Source organism: Sus scrofa, chromosome X (genome assembly GCF_054392235.1).
Source record: "Sus scrofa isolate SSC_HxYL_T2T_F1_AM1 chromosome X, Sscrofa_HxYL_maternal_Yorkshire_Landrace_v2.0, whole genome shotgun sequence".
Classification (NCBI taxonomy): Eukaryota; Metazoa; Chordata; class Mammalia; order Artiodactyla; family Suidae; genus Sus; species Sus scrofa.
In genome coordinates this window covers 112,412,707-112,432,932 of record NC_139401.1, presented here as the reverse complement: position 1 = coordinate 112,432,932, position 20,226 = coordinate 112,412,707, and the positions used below count along the sequence as shown (strand labels likewise).

At 35.6% G+C, this 20,226-nt stretch overlaps 1 protein-coding gene and 1 pseudogene across 10 annotated transcripts in view; both read left to right on the top strand.

Annotated features, from left to right (window-relative positions):
- Positions 1 to 20,226, top strand: part of TENM1 (teneurin transmembrane protein 1) — a 908,801-nt gene that overhangs the window by 569,591 nt on the left and 318,984 nt on the right. For all 10 annotated transcript variants that reach the window (XM_021080671.2, XM_085007213.1, XM_003135358.6 and 7 more), the window contains one exon: positions 15,915 to 16,153. In XM_021080671.2, the coding sequence (XP_020936330.1) occupies positions 15,915 to 16,153 (239 nt within the window). The remainder of the gene's footprint in view (positions 1 to 15,914; positions 16,154 to 20,226) is intronic.
- LOC146394777 (large ribosomal subunit protein eL39 pseudogene) lies at positions 11,447 to 11,719 on the top strand (annotated as a pseudogene).

The following is a 20,226-nucleotide window of genomic DNA, read 5'->3' as shown; positions in this document are numbered from 1 at the left end:
CTTTGACTCCTTAGTGCTTGGCTTATATTGGTCAACAAAATTTTTGGATGGTTTACAGACAGACTGAGAATAACTGAGCAAGAAACTACAGATGGAGTAGATTTCTGGAATCAGAAGCAGTAGTTTCTAGAAGCAGACAGTTTTATTTTGGAAACATGTATATGGGACATCCAGTTTGAAAGGTCCAATATCTAAAAGATACTTGAAAATATTGGGAATTTTCTTGTGGTGCAGCAAGTTAAGGGTCCTGTGTTGTCACTGCAGTGACTCTTGTCACTTCTGTGGTGCGGGTTTGATCCCTGACCCAGGAAGTTCATGCCTTGAGCACGGCCAAAAGAAAAAAAAAAAAAAACTAACTTAGATAATTTTATAGGAACATGCACTTGTAGCTAAATATTTTTCCTTATTTGTCATATTCAAAAGACATAGATTTTAGATAATACATTGTATTTATGCCCATGTGTGTTTATGTGTGCACATGTAGGCATGCGTGTATGTGTAATTATGTATATATAATTTTCTATTATCCAATTTCCTTTCACTCTTTATCTCAAAGTTAAAAATCTCTACACAACCTTGGGAGATAGACATAATTGAAATTTTCCCAGTTTGAAGATAAAGAAACTGGGTCTTTTGCAAGGAGATCAGACTTGTGGTTGCCAAGGGGGAGGGGAGGGAATGGGATGGACTGGGAATCTGGGGTTAATAGATGCAAATTATTGCCTTTGGAACGGATATGCAATGAGATCCGGCTGTATTGCACCGGGAACTATATCTGGTCACTTTTGATGGAGCATGATAATGTGAGAAAAAAGAATGTGTATATATATGTATGTGTGACTGGGTCACCATGATGTACAGCAGAAAATTTATAGAACAGTGTAAACCAGCTATAATAGAAAAAAATGAAAATCATTAAAGATTTAAAAAAAAAAAACCTAGGTCTTTTGGAAATTTTACTTATGTGTCCACATGGCAGTATAGTGCAAGATGTGGAGCTAGAATGCAATTCTCCATGCAACCAATCTGATATTCTTTGTACTATGACAATTTGCCTCTGGAATATAAAGAACCCCAAGTCATCCCTTTTTTGTCTTTCAGTGATTATTTATAGTTCAGTTAAATTTCCCTGCCTGGAGACATAATCTAGGTTTTATTCTATTTATATTAAAATCTTGATGAGCCTAAATGCCTTGAAAACTGGGCATTCTGGTTAATTAGATTTGGTGGTTAGCTTAAGGTTAAATAGAACTTTATAAAAATTCCATTCCTTTTGAAAATCATTCTTAAAAGTGAATCTACTTTCCATTTTAATCCAAATGATCATAATTTAATCTTTTATAATAGAAAATCTTATAATGAGTGAGGGTTGTCATACTGAACATGAATTTTTTATTGTACAACACTCTAGATAAAGAAGATATTTGTAGAGGGAACAAAATGTCTAGTGGTCCCAGGATGATGTCCTTTGCAAATTTTGGATGGCCTCTTTAGAGTACTTGAAAAGCAGTGGATTTAGAGTTAGAAATCTTGAGTCCAAGTCCAGTTCTTCCACTAAATACTTGTGTGAACTTGATAATGTCTCTTTCTTCCTCTCACCCTCATTTTACTCAACAGTCAGGTGAGAGAATAAAGCTAAATGATATTTGAGGTTGTTTCTGGCCTTACTAACTCTTGTTGTCATTGCTCCTCTACTGAAAGAAACCTGCTCTATTGAGCTTTCTAGTTAGTTGGATTCTAATGAGTTGCAAGATTACTAATTCTAGGTAAGGTCCCTAAACAAGTCAGATGAATTTAAGTTGAGTAATCATTATTCTTTCAGAACTTCCAATAGCCAGAAGGGAAATGAAGAATATATTATATATCCCTGTCTGTCAAACGGTAGTGATAATAGCAGGCAAGTATAAAGAGAGCAATCTTAGGCCAGAACAGGACTAGTCTATGTTTACATTTTACCTAATACACGATAGGTACTCAATAAATTTTGTTAAATAAGTGAATTTAAGAACAAAACCCTTCATAGAGACAAAAGATTCAACATGCAACACCTTATACAGAAATTTATCCTGCCTTGCGTCATATTGTGAAGCTGCAGTAGCTTAAATATTTTCCTTCATATTGTCATTCTCTGTCTAATTGCAAACTAAATATAACTTCATTTTGTATTTCTTATTCAAAGGTAAAAATACAATCTGGCTTGGTTCCAACTAGGCCACTTCTATATTGCATCCTGTAAATTTATGATAATTTTTTTCTGAGTATTTACAATGATGCAGAGAGAAAAGAGGCTGAGATTTAATAATATATTTGCCAAGTGGTGATGTATATTTAGAGGTCACAGAAGTATATGAAATCACTGTACTTTTGAAGCTGATCTTACCTTGTTTATCTTTCTGTGTTGTCCCTGAATAATTAAAGTGAACCAATGAGTTTCTCCTCTGCATTCTCAAATCCACTCAGCAGGGAACCAGGGACTGAATATTTCTATGGACGGAAGACCCTGGTTTCCACAAACTCTCCTGTGCTCAAGTGGGATTATAGTCGCTGGGTTTAGAGCATAACACAAAGTTGACTTTGACTATTTCTCAGGTGGCCTAACCTGAGGGGAGTTAATGTTATTTCAATTGCTGTGATTATATATTGTGCATGTTTTAATCAGTAGTTCAGGGTTTGGATTTATGCCTCATGACAGGTTTATGAGCGGTACAGTTTGAAAAGCAATTTGAGAAATTGAAAACAGAAAATGTTTTCTATTTTCCATATTTCATAAATATTTTCTTGTTTGGTCAACAGGGTTAATGTTAGAGGTAATTATGAGTGAGTTGTACATGTTCTCTGACCTTATTTGTTTGGATAATAGAGCAATCCCAAGTGCAGATAGTCTCCAGGGAGAAACAACTGTGAGCTTGTGGGATAAGATCATGAGTGCCTGCCAAGAAAATCTTTTTCTGGAAGTCTTTGAAGAATGACGGATTCCCTCCCATTGAGATGTTGAATACTTTAAAACTGCATGTTCCAATTGGAGGAATAGTTTTAGACCAAGGTTTTTCAACCTTTCCCTTATTGATATTTCAGCCTGGGGAATTCCTTGTTGTGGGGACTATCCTGAGATTAGATGTTGTAGAGCAGCATCCCTGGCCGCTTCCCACTAGATGCCAGTAGCACTGCCTCCTCAGTCATGGCAACTGAAAATATCCACAGACGTTGCCAAATGTCTGTTGAGTTAAGGATCTGGCATTGCCATGAACTCTGATGTAGGTTACAGACACAGCTTGGATCTGGCATTGCTGTGGCTGTGGTGTAGGCCGGCAGTTGTAGCTCCAATTAGACCCCTAGCCTGGGAACCTCCATATGCCACAGATGTGGCCCTAAAAAAAAGCCAAAAAACAAAAAAACAAAAAAACCACACACACAGAAGCCTGAAAAAAAATGGCACATTTGGGAAACAGCACATGACATACGATGGCCAGAGCTTAGAAGGCATGGAAGACAATTGCAGTGGTTAAAGCAGAGAAGCCTGCAGAGGCCAGATCGTGAAGGATCTTATAAAAGTAATAGAACTTCATTTCAAAAATAGGAAAAACACAGGAAATAAAAAAGAAAAAAAAATCTACAATTTCTGTCACCCAAAGGTAGTTACTATTAAAATTTCCATCTGTTTTCTTCGGTGTTAGATCTCTGCAGAGTAAGGATTTGGAATTGGAATTGTTTTGATCTTTGTGTGGAAAGGGACAGCACATAGTTGTGGTTATGGTTATGCTTTGTATGAATTCTGGGTTTTGTTCCCCAATGTGGAAAAGTACTTATTGTCTTAGAAATTATCTGGTTGATGGGAACAGAAATGCTTTAAAAGCAAATCAAGTAAAAATGAAGTTTAAAAAGAAAATGATACAGGATAGTCTCACAGGTAAAGGACAATGAGTACAGCAAGGCTTAATGAGAGGTGGCGCTCTCCCCATGCTTCTGTTTCTTCCTGGGGCCACATAATGTCTCCTCTTTGCTTCTCTCTGCACACATGCTCCATTCTCAGGCTTTGTTCTAGATGGTTATTTAAAAAAAAAAAAATCTGTTCTCCTATTAAGCTGTTAATTGCAGATTTGGCTTAAAATGACCTTGCATCTTAGCTTCCCAGGCTACTAGGTTTCTGTGTCTAGATTTCTGAGAGAGAGAGAATGATTTTCTCTGAGGTTGGATGTCCAATTCTGGCCCAATTAACTCTGACTGCAAGCAGTGGGGAGTGGGTTTGGGAAGGTCATGGGTAAGGGCTCTGTGCAGGGAGACCAAGATCAGCATCTCTAATATGCTTATATACCTAATATTTTACATAACATTTTATGGAATGAATGGACTAGACCCCTCCCATATTTGAATCTGCTCTGTTTTAATCAGTGGATGAGGAAGGAGATTCAGGATCATGAGTTGAAAGTTTTTAGGACTGAAGACTGGAAGTGTCAAATACCACTTTTGCTCAGACTTCACATTTTATTAGGCAGAACTCAGTCATACGACCATACCTAATGGAAATGGTGACTGGGAAATTTAGTCTATCTGTGTGCCCAGGAGAAAAGGAGAACATGGATGTTGGTGAGAAGCAGACAGTTTCTGCCTTAGGTCACATCTTTTATTTTGAGCCTGATATTTCAGAGGACAGCCGTACCCTTTGCCAGTTTGTCCCTTAGAGAAACATGCTGGATAGGTTAGAAGACCGATTTGAGTGGCATTTCTTATGTTATTTTATGGCATTATAAAACATTCTTGCCTTGATTATACATGTGTAAGATTTTCAGAGAAATGAAAGCTAATGAAAGCAAATGTTGATCAGTATCCTTCAAAAGTTGCATTAGAATGATAATCTAAATTTTCAACTTGAAGAGCTTAGCGATAAACTCTTAGGTTCTGTCCTTGTTATACTCCTTCGTATTTAGTTTATGACATTCTTTCTTAAAAATAAAATGTCCTTGCTAATACAGATTACAATTCAATAAAAACAAATGATACAGAAAAGTATACCATGTCAGCTGGCTCATAAAATAAATGAGGATAATACATATCTGTAGAAAATGAGGATGAATAAAAAGATAATCAAGGTATATAATACTCTGCCCACTACACATTCCTCTAAAAAGAAAAATAAATAAGTAAGCCAAATTACCAGTGAAGACTAATTCCATAAAATAAGCAGGTTACTCTGTTGAGTAAAATTGGGAACAGGCTATCAGCATTTGCAAAGGGAATTATAATTGAATTTCTTTACAAATGAATGAATTTCTCTTAAATCCTAGAAAATTAGGGGTCTGGTTTAATGTTAAACCTGTGCTCATAAATTTTGCCTACATTTCATGTTTGTACCCTTTTAAAATGATCTTTGGTGGGAAATGAAATCTTGAAAACTTTGGTATGGCATTCGCTTGTGTCTTCGTGGAAAAGATTTGTAAATTCAGAGGAGGATTGAAAGTCTTACCTATCAATAGCTTTCCAGATTGTCTCTGGTTTAAAAGAATTACAGCTTACACACCATATCTCAGGACCTAAATTACTATTAAATATAAAGAGAATGGAAAAATGGTAAGCTTACTAATCTAAGTAAATAATTTTTATATATTGGCCTTAGCCTTTTAATACGGGAACATTTACATTAGCAGAAAATACTAATTTTGATATTTACTCTTCAAGTGGTGTAGGATTTTTTAATATTAATTTTTAAATTAAAATTACATCTATAGATCATGGATTTAACTTAGAGAATGAGCATGACTCGAAAGGGCATTATTACGAAGTAGAAGATAAGTGTTTACTTCCATTTATTTTGGAGTCTACTAAAAGAACTTGGTAAAACATAGTAGAATATATAGTATTTTATTTTTCTTTCTTTATTTTTTTTTTTTGTCTTTTTAGGGCCACACCCACGGCATATGGAGGTTCCCAGGCTAGGGGTCCAGTCGGAGTTGTAGCTGCCGGCCTATACCACAGCCACAGCAACACCAGATCCGAGCTGCATCTGCGACCTACCCCACAGCTCACGGCTACACCAGATCCTTAACTCACTGAACGAGGCCAGGGATCAAATCCGCAACCTCATGGTTACTAGTCAGGTTCATTAACCACTGAGCCACGACAGGGAAGTCCAGTATTTTCTTTTTCTACCATTATGTATATATATGTTGGAGTTAGTAGGCTGGAATATATATATATATATCACTTATATCTAAATGTCCTGTTACAGAAATGTCTGATACACTGTCGAGAAAAAATATTCTGATGTATTCTGAACAGGGAGACATGACCATTAGTTCACTTTCATAATAAGTATTCATCCTCCTAATATCTTTATGTCATTTGTGTAATTAAAAGAGTTGAAATAAATATTTCCATAAAAACATATTCAATGAAATAATAAGCTCATATATATTCATTTTGAAAAGAGAAAAGCCAGATGATCATGTTGTTTAAGATTTTATTACCTTAATGATGACATTAGGAGTGACATCAGGGATATTGTGAGTTAATATGTGCACAGTAGTCAAGAAAATGGGTTTCATTGTTCATGCATGGATTTTAAAATATTTATTGAGTGCCTCCTGTTTGTTAGGAACTATTTTAGATGCTGGGTATACAGCTGTAAATAAAACAAACATTTCTGCTCTCATGTAGATTGAATCCTGGTAATCAAAAAAACTGAAGTAGATTCCCAACTCTACTGTTTCCTGATTGTATAACCATGTGAAATTTACTTAAATTTAGTAGTTGAACCTCAGCCACCTCAACTATGAAATGTGGGTAATATCATCTACCTTATTGTGAGGATTAAATGAGAAAAAAAACCCACAAATTATTTTTGCAGAATGCCTGGCACATAGCAGATGTTCTGTAAATGGTCATTGTTCTTGCCATTAACAGTGATTATTTCTGATTATTAGTAGTTTTATTAACAATAATTCTTTAATTACCCAAATGTCTCAAAAGGAGATGAAAGTGAATCAACTATTTCTTGGACTTATTTGTTTCTTTTAGATTATGTGAAAATGAAATAAAAGCTTGTTATCATTTTTTTATCTTCAGTAGACCAAGAAATATTTGCTCACAAGTGAAACAGTTATTTTAAGTCCCTAAGCCTCATTCATTCTGCACAAGTGATCAAGAGCCTTTCAGGAGAACCAAAAGCATCATGCAAATCAATTTATATTCCTCAAGTACCTTTGGAGTATGAGACAAGGAACCTAGAAATTAACACTTAGTCCCTGCCCTCAAGGAATATACAGTCCAGAGGCAGTTGAGAAGGTTGAGCCGATGTTACTTCTGATTAAAAGAGAACAGGGGGAGTTCCCATCATGGCTCAGCGGTTAACAAGCCCGACTAGCATCCATGAGGATGTAGGTCAATCCCTGGCCTTGTTCAGTGGGTTAAGGATCCAGCACTTCTGCAAGCTGTGGCAGAGGCTGCAGTCATGGCTAGGATCTGGTGTGGCTGTGGTGTAGGCTGGCAGCTACGGCTGGACCCCTCGCCTTGGAAGTTCCATATGCCGCAGGTGCAGCCCTAAAAAGCCAAAAAAAAAAAAAAAAAAAAGAGAGAGAGAGAGAGAAACAGGGAATAATAGCCACAAAAAAAGATTTTTTAAAGAGTCCTTTCATCTACTAACTAATCAACTTGGAAAATCACAAAAATACCATTCTAGACCATAGAGTATTGCCATTTTAGATTATAGAACTAAGACCTAAGCCTAGAAAAATTAAGGTTTAGATAGATATCTTAAAACTATTTTTCTTAAAAACAAAACAAAAAACCTCTTACAAATTGTGAACAACATGGAGAGACTAGAGACTTTTTATGAATACTCAGTATATAAAGTTTGGACAAGACATATGGACAAGGGTGGCTTAAAATTTGAAAGAAAGAACCCTAGGACAAATAAAATGAAATCCTCCTTTATATACCTGTTAATAAAAAAATACAATTTGTTACCCCAGGAGGTTGTTCAAGCTGATAATACCATTTAGGCTCATAAAGAGCATCAAGAATAGGCTATTATGAAAAAACTAGAGATGTTGAGGTTGATATCTTGCCAGTAACTGCGCTTTGCCACAAAACAACACTAGATCTTCTTCTCATAGAAGAAAATTGAGCTGACCTAGCCTGACACTTTCTTTTATTTTCTCACGTTTTTGGAGGCATAAGAATAAATAACCTATGAATAGATATTTCTCCAAAGAGGATATGAAAAACAGCCAACAAACATATGAAAAGATGCTCAGCATCACTAATTATCAGAGAAATGCAAATCAAAACCACAATGAAATGTCACCTCATACCCATTAGGATGGCTATCATCAAAAGACAAGAAATAACAAGTGTTAACAAGAATGTGAAGAAATGAAAGCGTTTACAGTGTTGGTGGGATTGTAAAATGACACAACTGCTGTGGAAAATGGTGTGGAGGTCCACAGAAAAAGAAAAATAGAGCTGACATATGATCCAGCAATCCCACTTCTGGGTATATACTCAAAGGAATTGCAAGCAGGATCTTCAGGATATATTTGTATACCCGTGTTTATAGCAGCATTGTTCACAGTGACCAAGAGGTAGAAGCAACCCAAATGTGCATCAACAGATGAATGACTAAACAAATATGATATACACATACAGTGTATATACAAACAATTAGCCTTGAAAAGGAAGTAAATCCTGTTACATGTATAAACCTTGAGGGCATTATGTTAAGTGAAATATACCAGTCACAAAAAGATGTTGCACAAGTCCAGTTATATGAGGTATCTAAAATAGTCAAATTCATAGAAACGGAAAGTAGAACGGTAGTTACCAGGGGCTGGGGAGGGGAAGAAAGAGGAGTTGTTGTTTAATGGATATAGAGTTGCAGATTTTCAAGATGAAAAATTTTGGAGATACGTTTCACAATAATGTGAACACACTTAACACTACTGAACTATACACTTAAAATGGTAAATTTTATGTTTTGTATTTTTTATCACTGTAAAATACATTTAATAATTTTAAAAGAATAAATACCTAAATTCCACTATCCTATCTGAATGTGATTTGGCCCTAATAACTTGACTCAAGGCCTTTTCATTGCAGTCTTCTTTCTTATTCTTTTGTAAAATCAACCTTAGCTTCTAACTGAATGTAAACTGAATTCCCTCCTCTAGGTATAAAAATGACTCTAATGCTTATGGCTAAGGGAATGCAGGTTTAGAAATTCATCATTAGTATGATTACAAGAGGTAACAGAAAAAATTCATTAGTTATTTATGCATCTCTTATTAGAAAGCTATAGATTTCTGTCTGTTTCCTATAGAATTTTAAGTGCCACATTAAATCACATCATTTAGTGCTAACAGATGCCCCCAGAATTATGTAGTATGAAGGGCTTAAAAAGAGAGAGTACATTTTCTCCTTTTTTATAGATGATTTAAAAATCCTTACAGGAGCATTTATTATATTCCCATTTACCACCGCTGGGTCTCATCAGTCTTAAAGATTTTTTTTTTTCAGTTTCCTTATATGCCCATTTCCTTTTGGCAATATCTTGCTTTTCCTTTTTAAGTTTGAACTTGAATATTAAAACAGATGCAAAGGAGAGTACTACTTACACATAAACTCTTGAACTGCATTTTTATCATTTCCTCTGTGGAAAAAACCCAATTGTGTGAAATTGATAGCAACATTTTGGTATATCCTCAGGTCCCCTGGGAAAAGCAATGTGCTTAGACAGATGATCTGATTTTATGAGCACATAGCTGAAGTCTAGCACTGCGCATTTGTCTTTATGCTCTTTCTTTTTTCAGGGAGTATGAAAACACATTTAGGCAGTAGTTTCACTTTCCAACAATGGACTGCAAAGCCTTTGACAATACATAGCATTTGCATTGCTGTTTTTCATGATGCACATCAAAGTGTAGATCACTTTCAGCAGAGAATCTTAACCTCAACTTGTTAATAAGGAGACAAGAACCTTAGTAATATGAACTCATTTTATTATCTACCCTCACTGAAGACCGTGATTTGGATTCCACTCAAATATGAATTAGTTTAAATGTTGCTCTGCTTTGACTGTTGAATTTATTCATTATGCTGTAATATTTTACTTATGAAACTGCATTTGAAAATCCTTTGGTATATATCAAGATGAAATTATAGTGCTCAGGAATATTGATTATTGCTTGTAATTGCCATCATAATAGCCAACAATTCTCTCTCTTTCTTTGTCTTTCTTCTACCTCTTAATGATATAGCTTACCAAATCAATATCCAACATATGGGGCCACTTACGTTGTCTCAAAAATCCAATTGTTCTCCTTCATAAATATGCAAGGAATTGAAGATTTTATCTCCAAACATTGAATAGAAGGGCCCCATACTGCTGGATTTCTCTTTTATCCCATAGGAACATATCAGAGTGTTTCTGTATAGGATCTGTTATATGTAGGTGACATTTTATCACCCCCAGAGTAACTACGGAGTGTGGTGGGGAGATGGAGAGACTTATCCACTCTTGTTGTCTGTAAAGTGCTATGCTTCTCGCTAACTAGTAAATTTGATGGCTGAAGGAGAAAACATAGGCTGAGAGAGATAACTAGAAATTAAAGAAGAAATCTACCTCCTTATGACATGAAGATGATTATTTCATGGAGTAAAGAGGAAGTGTAATCAAATAGAAGGAACATAATGCTGTGTCACTTTTTCAATAAAATATGTTTATTCTTATTTCTACTAAACACCACTTCTCCATTCTGGGTATACATCCATTGCCTTTAGAAGCAGTAGTGACTCCTTTATATTCTGAAGACTAGCTCTTTTCTAATGGTTGCCCAATCATTCAAAATAGTTAAGATTGTCTTTAAAACTTACTATGAGAAAATGTGACATACAAAAAAGATATATATGTATTATATAGTACCGTTTGAACAGATTCTATTTGTTTAACCCAGGTCAGTTAGCCCAGAAGATTAGAACCTGGTGGTAATCTGGTGAAGAATGGTTGGCAGGTAGCACAGGGCAATAGGAATACACTATTTTGCAAGTCCCTGATTCTATGTACATTCATGCCATTAACTACCGATGTTTCTTTAAAGTAATACACTTTAATTCTCTGGGCCACCATTTCCCTACCTGCAAAATGAGAGTCTTGGGCTGCTAGATGATTTCTGAGATCTCTTCTAACTTTGTGATTCTGTAGCCATCATTCTCACATTTTTGTCATTGGGACCCAAAAAGAACAGAGTAAAAGTATGGCTAAACCCAATGTCAACCATGTGCCAAAATTAACACAAGGTGTGCTTCTTCTGTGCCCTGCAAGGCCTGGATTCAAATCTTCATGTGTCCACTAATTCTGTAATCCTTGTGTAATATACTATAATGTAGTGGTTATGAGCAATGGTTCACTCATTTCTCTGCTCCACCATCCTATGTGTGGTTGAATTTGTTCCTTGCCATGTCTTCTCACTAGACTTCCAGAATCAAGTGATTCTTGGCCAAGAAGCAAAAGCAGAATTGTCCCATCACCCAATGAATTAGAATGAAAACTGATAATAAAATCAGGTACAATACAAAGAGAAGACATTGGAGAAGAACCAAGCTGGGTCTGTAAGAAGCCCCATACATGAGGTGGCACATGTATTTATGCTGTGTCCTGGTCACTTGCATCTTACCATATCACATTGGAACAGCTGGATGTTTTATTGGGGAAACGACTTTTCTCTTTGTGTCAGTGTTTCTGCACTAGCACTTTGGCTCAGTAATAAATATGTGAGACCTTTTAAAAAAAAAAAAAAAGCAAAGGCTCTGGAGCCAGACTGCTTGGGCTTGAACACAGCTTTACCAGTTACTAGCTGTGGGACCATGGACAAATTCCTTAACCTCTCTGTGCATTGGTTTTCTCAACTGTTAATGTAGATACTTACTATAATGGGGATGTTGTGAAGATTAAATTATATAATGCTTAAAAATTATTTAGAACAATGTCTTGTACAAGTAAGCACTTGAGGAATGTTACCTCTTATTATCATTAGTATGATAACTATTGTCATTACCACTTTGCTCCTACTAAACCTCTTTTGGTCTCTGTTTCATCATCGTAATAATAATATACTAATATTATAACAATAATATAGTAATATATAACATATATAATAATTATAATAATAATATAAACCCCACATACACATAAGGATCAAACTATTGCATATAAAGTGCCTACTTTGGTGACTGGCCTTTCTATGTACTCAATAAATCTTGTTCACATAAATAGAACCAGCTATAAATATGATCGGTGTGAGTCTTTGCATTTTCCCAATCCCAATTTTTTGATACTGGTCACAAAAGCAATACAAGCTCAAGGCATAAAACTTCAAAAAATATCCCTACTCTCCAAAGGTAACACAAATTATTATTTTTCCATGAGCATATATATATATATGTATATATATATATATATATATATATATAATTTAAAAACTATGTTCTATTACCCATATTGTTTTTGAAGACTACTTCTTTTACTTGGTAATATCTGTATACACTCTTCCTAGTGAATATTCTTTTACAATGTAATTTGTAATGGTTATATAGTATTGTACTGTGTTTATAAAATAATTTACTTATTCAAATATCTATTAGCATTTTGGTGGGTTTTTTTCTGTCATAAATAACACTGCAGTGAATGACTTCTTATATACGTTGTCATACACATCATTTCCTAAGGATGAATTCCTGTGGGCATAACTGTTGGACAGGGATATACATATTTAAAGTCTTTTGTTACATAATGCCAAATTGCCCTCCAAAAAGGCTTATCAATCTACACTCCCCTCAGCAACCCTGACCTTTAAATAACCTTTACTCTCATGATACTAAAGCAAAACTCTCCAGTGTGACTATTTTTTATTAACTGGCATGCGGACAGTTGTTTTTTCATTTAGACATGTATGCCTTTGTTCTTTAAAAAGTGGAAGCTGGAGATCAGTCTTAAAATAGTCTTAATGAGGAGTTATCTTATGGCACAGCAGATTAAGTATCTCGTGTTGTCACTGCAATGACTTGTGTTGCTGCTGTGGCACAGATTTGATCCCTGGCCCAGGAACATGGCCAAAAATAAAAGTAATCTTGATCATTTATGCATCTGGCCATATGTGACATGTACAAGGTGATGTTGGTTCTTTGCTTAGTGGAGGGGTCTTGTGTTGTAGTACATTAAAATGTAGCACCCGAGCATTTTTTTTTTTTTTTAATGAGAGTTGCAACGTTTATTTCAGGTTCTCTCTTGGGTTTTTTTTTTTTTTTTTTTTTTTTTTTTGTATTTTTTTTTCTTTTTTGCCACACAGGCAGTATGTGGGAATTCCTGGGCCAGGGATTGAACCTACGCCTCACAGCAGCAACCAGAGCCACAGCGGTGAGAACACAGGAGCCTCAACCCGCTAGGCCGTCAGAGAACTCCCGCGTTTTTTTGTTTAGCAGAGTATTTTACTGCCTCAGGAGGCACAGTAGAGTAGATTGAGAACTTTGGAGCCAGAATGACCTGAGATCCTATTCTGGCTTCACTATTCTTGTGCTAAGTGAATTTAAGCAAATTATTTAACCTCTTTAGGCCTCTATTTCCTTAAATACACAATGAAGATAATAATATAGCCTATTGCATATGAGTGAAGATTAACTGAGATAGAGTGTTAAACACAATGCATGGCACTTAGAACTCGATAAAGTTCATGCACAAAAACATACTTTCATGGCACCTCCTTCCATGCAAATAAATCACTACTGTTCATTAAATATCCATATTACAATAGCGTGAACTGTCAATAATCATACTCTAGTAATTCAAACATGATAGCAGCATGAAATTCTAGGGCAGGCAAAACTAATGCAAGGGAGAAAAATACAAAATAGCGGTTGCCTCTAGCGGGTAGGAATAGGGATTTTACTTAGAAAGGCAGGAGGGCCTTTCCTGGGGTGATGGGAATGTTATGTATCTTGATAGAGGCTTGGGTTGCACAAATTATTGCATTTGTCAAATTTCAGCAAATGTACACTTAAAATTTGTCCATTTCATTGTGTATAATTTTTAATTAAAATATATTTACATATAACAGTGTATAAGTTAAGGTGTACAACATGTTGATTTGATACATTTATATATGCAATACAATTGCCATTTGTAGTGTTAGCTAATACCTCTAACACATAATTATTTCTTTTTTGTGATGGAAGTAACTAAGACTTACTGCCTTAGCAAGTTTGATATTTATTTATATTTATTATTTATAATAATATCATGCATTAGATTTCCAAGACTTATCTGTTAGTTGCAAGTTTGTAACCTTAAATATCTCCCCTATCCTCCTCCTCTCACCCTCTGATAACCACCACTCTACTCTTTGTTTTTATGAGTTCCTGGATGGACCTTAAGGATATTATGCTAAGTCAAACAGAGAAAGACAAATACTATATGATCTTATTCATATGTGGAATCTAAAAAAGTTAAACTCAGTATTTCCCTGAGACTCAGAAGTAACAACCTCACTAGTATCCATGGGGATGCGGCTTCAGTCCCTGGCTTCCCTTAGTGGGTTAAGGATCCAGCGTTGCCATGAGCTATGGTGTATATCACAGATGCAGCTCAGATCTGGTATTGCTGTGGCTGTGATGTAGGCCCCCAGATGTACTTCCAAGTCAACCCCAGTCTTGGAACTTCCATATGCCACAGGTGCAGCCCTAAAGAGAAAAAAAAAAAAAAAAGGTTAAACTCATTATGTATAAATTTTACATTAAAAATACGGAAAAACTGGAGTTCCTGTCGTGGCTCAGTGGTTAACGAATCCAACTAGGAACCATGAGGTTTCGGGTTTGATCCCTGGCCTTGCTCAGTGGGTTAAGGATCCAGTGCTGCCGTGAGCTGGGATGTAGGTCACAGACGTGGCTCGGATCCCGCGTTGCTGTGGCTCTGGTGTAGGCTGGTGGCTACAGCTCCTATTCGACCCCTAGCCTGGGAACCTCCATATGCCACGGGTGCTGCCCTGAAAAGTCAAAACAAAACAAAAATATGGAAAAAGTTATATGACTCTAGATAACAAAATGAAAGTTGAACTACATGAAATAAAGTGTACCGATGTATGCAACTTACTATGGAATGCTTTTAAAAAATGAAATCAGATGCTTAAAAAAAGGTGGACTAAGCAATGGAGAGATGTGATAACGTGAATAAAGCCATGTTAACTACAGAATCTAGTTGGCAAGTATATGTGTGTTTTAGGGTTTTTGTAATTTAAAATGCTTGTTTGATAACAGTCTTTTAAAATTTGAATCTTGTATTTTTAAGGCCAATGCTATTCATCGGGAGATGCACATCACTCAGACATGAAGTACACATGCCTAGGACCTACCCTAGATTTACTGAATCTCTTTACTTGTTATTCCGTTGAGTATATGTGTGTTTATGATAAAGTTCTTTCATTTGGCTGTATGTTTGGCAATTTTTCTAATAAAATATTGGGTGAAAATATGTCTGTGAAAGCTAGTCTCTAAATAAAATACTGGTCTCTAGGCCATTCATATTACCAAAATGTCTGATGACACTTGTATTTCTGTTTTTTTAATCAGATCTTGAGTATTACATTTAATGAAAGGGAGGAGCATAGGGAATAACATCAAATTTGGAATGTTAATGCTCTGAGTTTGAGAACTTCACTAGCCAGTAAGTCAGGGAACAGAAGACCTCTTTCTTCTTCTTAAAAGTCTAAAATAGAAAAACAGAAGGGAGACTGCCCAGGGCATTTTGGAATTTTGTTGTGTTCCTCCTAGTTGCCCTGTGTTTTGCCATAGCATGATTATTTAAAATTAGTACAGTTTGTATTTCTGTAGCAACTGGCTTTGATTTTGATTGCCCAAACTTTGTTTCCTTTCTGCAGGCATTTCCTGTTCAAACATGGATCTGGCTCCTCTGCTATCTTCAGTGCAGCCAGTCAGAACTACCCACTGACATCCAATACGGTGTACTCGCCTCCTCCCAGGCCACTTCCTCGAAGCACCTTTTCTAGACCAGCCTTTACCTTCAACAAACCCTACAGGTGCTGCAACTGGAAGTGCACGGCCTTGAGCGCAACTGCAATCACAGTGACTTTGGCCTTGTTGCTAGCCTATGTGATAGGTAAGTCCTTTTTGCCATGCCTCACTTTTCTTCTTCAAGACTTGTTTCGCTTATGGTGGAGTTAGGGGCAGGGGCTTCTTTCTCTACTCTGCATGGGACCTACAAATTTGAACCAAGGCTTAGTATTATAAATAACAAATGGATTTCTAATTAGATTTTTTTGGTACTTCCTAACCTTAAATACTGCTGAGGAGAGTAAAGATTGCTCTTTGAGAAGAAATATTTATACTAATAACACAGTTGTATTGATTGCAATTACTGTAGTTAACCATTTTCCCTTCAATTAAAAGGTTGTTATGGTTTTCTCATTAGAAGTCATAAGTACCAATCTACAATAGCTTCTTAAATTATAGTTAAACAATAATACTGCTACCGAATTTTCAGGTAGCAATTTTGTTAAAGTAATAGTTATTTGGAAACTATTGGAAAAAATCCAGCACATAATTTCTTTCCAAAAAGTCAGAGTTTTACAATGGGACTAAAAAAAAAAATATGTATATATATATACACACACACACACATATATATATACATAAATATATATATTCTTATATTTACTAGGTAAATGGCTACAAAATTGTGTGCTTACAATGTTTGTGACGTTAAAGGAGAAAACAATAGTGAAGCACACTTTCCACTTTTAAGAGAAATAATGTTTTTCTTGAGGCATCTTGATTAACATCACCCTCACTCGATAGCAAATCGTATTGATTTTTCTGGATGACATTTTGTTTTGACTGAATGTTAATTTCCTTGTTTGAGTGGTACTGAAGTCTAAAATGTAAATTAACTTTTGAAACACGTATTTTGTGGAAGCACTATTCCTAGAAGAATTTATGGTAGAAAAAATTTTAAGTATGTCATTCACAGCTTCTTTTCAGGTTTAGCCTGATTTCCTAATTGGAGGGAAATTACTGATGATGATGCAATGAATATGATTCTGAAAGATAGATTAAAAAGGGATTTAGAGTTGCTTATAATTATGCAAAAGCAAATTTTGTTGATTCTGATTATTAAAAATGTGAACAATAAGAAAGTTCTCATAGCCAGATTTTATAAGAGTCTTAGAACAAGATAGTAAGTCAATAAACAAGGTGTATTTTGTAGGGGAGTCACTGACAATGCCAAAAGTACAGAATCATAGCCTATATTGACGTTTTATGATGATCTCTTTTTTTTTCATCATACAATCTGAATATACTTGAACAATGCTTCTCTTAAATGTGGATAATATTAACCCTATAATATCGAAAATGTGTCTTTTATCTCAGACATTTCAGAATAACCCAACATGTATGTTTATTTGGTTTGTAATAACCTTTAATGAGGAATAAAGCTGAAGGAATGGAGGTTGGAGATGAGAAAGTACTGTAATAGAAATAGGATTTCAATATGGTATCATTCAAAACAAGGAGTAATTTGAAACGTTTAAATAATGACACTCTTTAAAGCATTCTTATTCAATTATGAGACAAACTCTTATAGGTTTTCGTCTATTAACTTTTACTATAACAGAAATAATATTTTAGATATAAGACCTTACCTCTGGAATAAACAAATCCAGGTAATAGTAAACTCTTTATTAATAGGTTTATACTGTGTTTAAACCTGTGTTTCTATTTAAATGTATTATATGGCCAGTCTTATGTAAAAAGTGGTATTACATACTGTGAGGCTTGTTTAATTACATATTTATTCATTTCAGAAGTGAAAATAGAATATTTCAGTTATTTCAAGGACTGCTTTTTTTATAGGGTAAAATAATGGCATATAAATTTGATATGACAGTAAAACAACATAGTGCAAGAATTATGAGCATGGATTTTCAGACCTCTGCCACTTCTTAGGCATGTTACCTTGGGCAAATGATTTAACATTTTAAGGCCTCCATTTCCTCATCTGTACAATTGGCCTAAAATTGTATCTATAACATGGGGTTGTTATAAGAATTAAATGAGTTAATAAATATAACTAATAATAATGCTAATAAGCATACTATAAGTGTTTATTGTTGTTGTTACCATTATTATCTATGTAATTATTATTTACTATTAAAACTCATTATTTCTCAGACTTGTCCATTTTATACATGGCTGTATCCCAGCCTCAAGGACAGTACCTGGCACATAGCAACCCTGTTGGTAAAAGCTTGTTGAAAAAAATGAATTATGCTCAGCATTCTACTTATATCAACTCATTGCATTCTCACAACAATCTTTAAGTGTAGCTATCTGTATTAAATATATTTCATAAATAAGGAAACTGAGGCATAGCCAAGGCAAGAGATCACATTGAGGTCACATTGAAATTAAGAGGTCGCATCACCAAGTTCCTGTTCTGGCTCAGCAGGTTAAGAACCTGACATAGTGGCCGTGAGAATGCGGGTTTGATCCCTGGCGTAGCTCAGTGGGTAAGGATCCGGCATTGCCGTGAGCCGCAGTATAGGTTGCAGATGAGACTTGGATCTGGTGTTGCTGTGGCTATGGAGCAGACCGGCAGCTACAGCTCCGATCCGACCCCTAGCAGTTGTGGCCATAAAAAGAAAAAGAAAAAAGAGAGGTTACATCACCAAAAATTGGGGATCCTGAGCTTTGAGCCAGAATAGACTGACTCCAGAGGGCATGCTTTTGAGCACCAGGCCTTGCTGCCCATCTAGCACTGCAGTAAACTTAGCAGCTCATTTACTTCTTGGTCTACCAAATAAATCCACCAACTTCTTTTCTTATTATATTAAAAATTAAAATAAAGGAGTTCCCGTCATGGCGCAGCGGAAACAAATCCGACTAGGAACCATGAGGTTGTGGGCTCAATCCCTAGCCTGGGAATCTCTATATGCTGTGGGTGCGGTCCTAAGAAGCAAAAAAAAAAAAAAAAAAATTAAATTAGATTTACCAGGTCATCCATTGCAATGGTTACTACAGCTAAGATTTGTGGATTGCTTACTGTGAGACTCTTTTAAATGCACAAATACCAGGCTAAATGCTAGCACAGTAGGTTGAATGGGTTCAAAATGAGATGTTAATGGCAAACACTAGAACTTTATTCTGAGTTCTGTCATGAACTGGAGATTATGTGACTTTGAATAAATCCGTTAAAATCTCTTCCTCAACTTACCCTATTTGTGCCTTATCAGGCCACCTCTGGAGGGTAGAGTAAGAATTCATAAATAGTCATTTTAGTGAAAGATGTCACATAAGAACTGTAACATACAAGATGATTTTTAAATGGCTTTCTGTGGTTGAAGTAAAAAAGTATTATATTTCAAAATACAAAGCCATTTCACTCTCAACTCTTGCTGAGTCTGTAAGAGTTATCGTTTTTTTCTTTCAATCCCCCTTTGCAGTTGCTTGTATAACCCAAGTAAGATCTTTCACTAAAACTATTTACTGCTTCTGTTTCCCGTGCAAATTCCTTTCTGCTATTTCATTTTCCTCTATTATCCATTATACATAACCTTTAGATACTAATGGCTGTAAGCTGTGCTGCCCTCAATCCACTAGGGGAAATCACATCAATATCAATGGGACATCAATAGACATTCTGTACATTATGGCTCTTTAAGTGGTCATTGGAAAGCAGTGGAAATCCAGCATGTGAAAAGTCAGAGCTGGGTTGTTCAAAGAGCCGGCCCCATCTCCACATCTACCTGCTATAACTTTTGGGTCAGCAAGAAAATAATTTCTATGAATAAGTTTTGAGGTCATAAAATTTGGTGAAGGGAGGCATGAGAAGATACTGATTATATGAAGATATTATGGAATGGCTATTGTCATCACTTACCCATAAATCTGTAATATTTTCCATCTGAATCAAAAAATATGTCCCTATGCTTCAGCCTCTCTGATATTTTGGCATCAGTGATGTATCAGTGCCAGTCAGAAGCACATTTGCTTGAATTTACAAATAAGCCATATGAGGTAGTAGTCAGGAAGACAGATGACCATATGCAAGGCATCAAGAGAAGGCGAGGTTAAGGTACTTCATCAATGGTTGTGAAGGGCACAAACTCTGCTTCTCTGGTAATCTTTGATGTTTTGATCAAGTTTTTCCACAGTCAGCAGTTTGTATAAAAG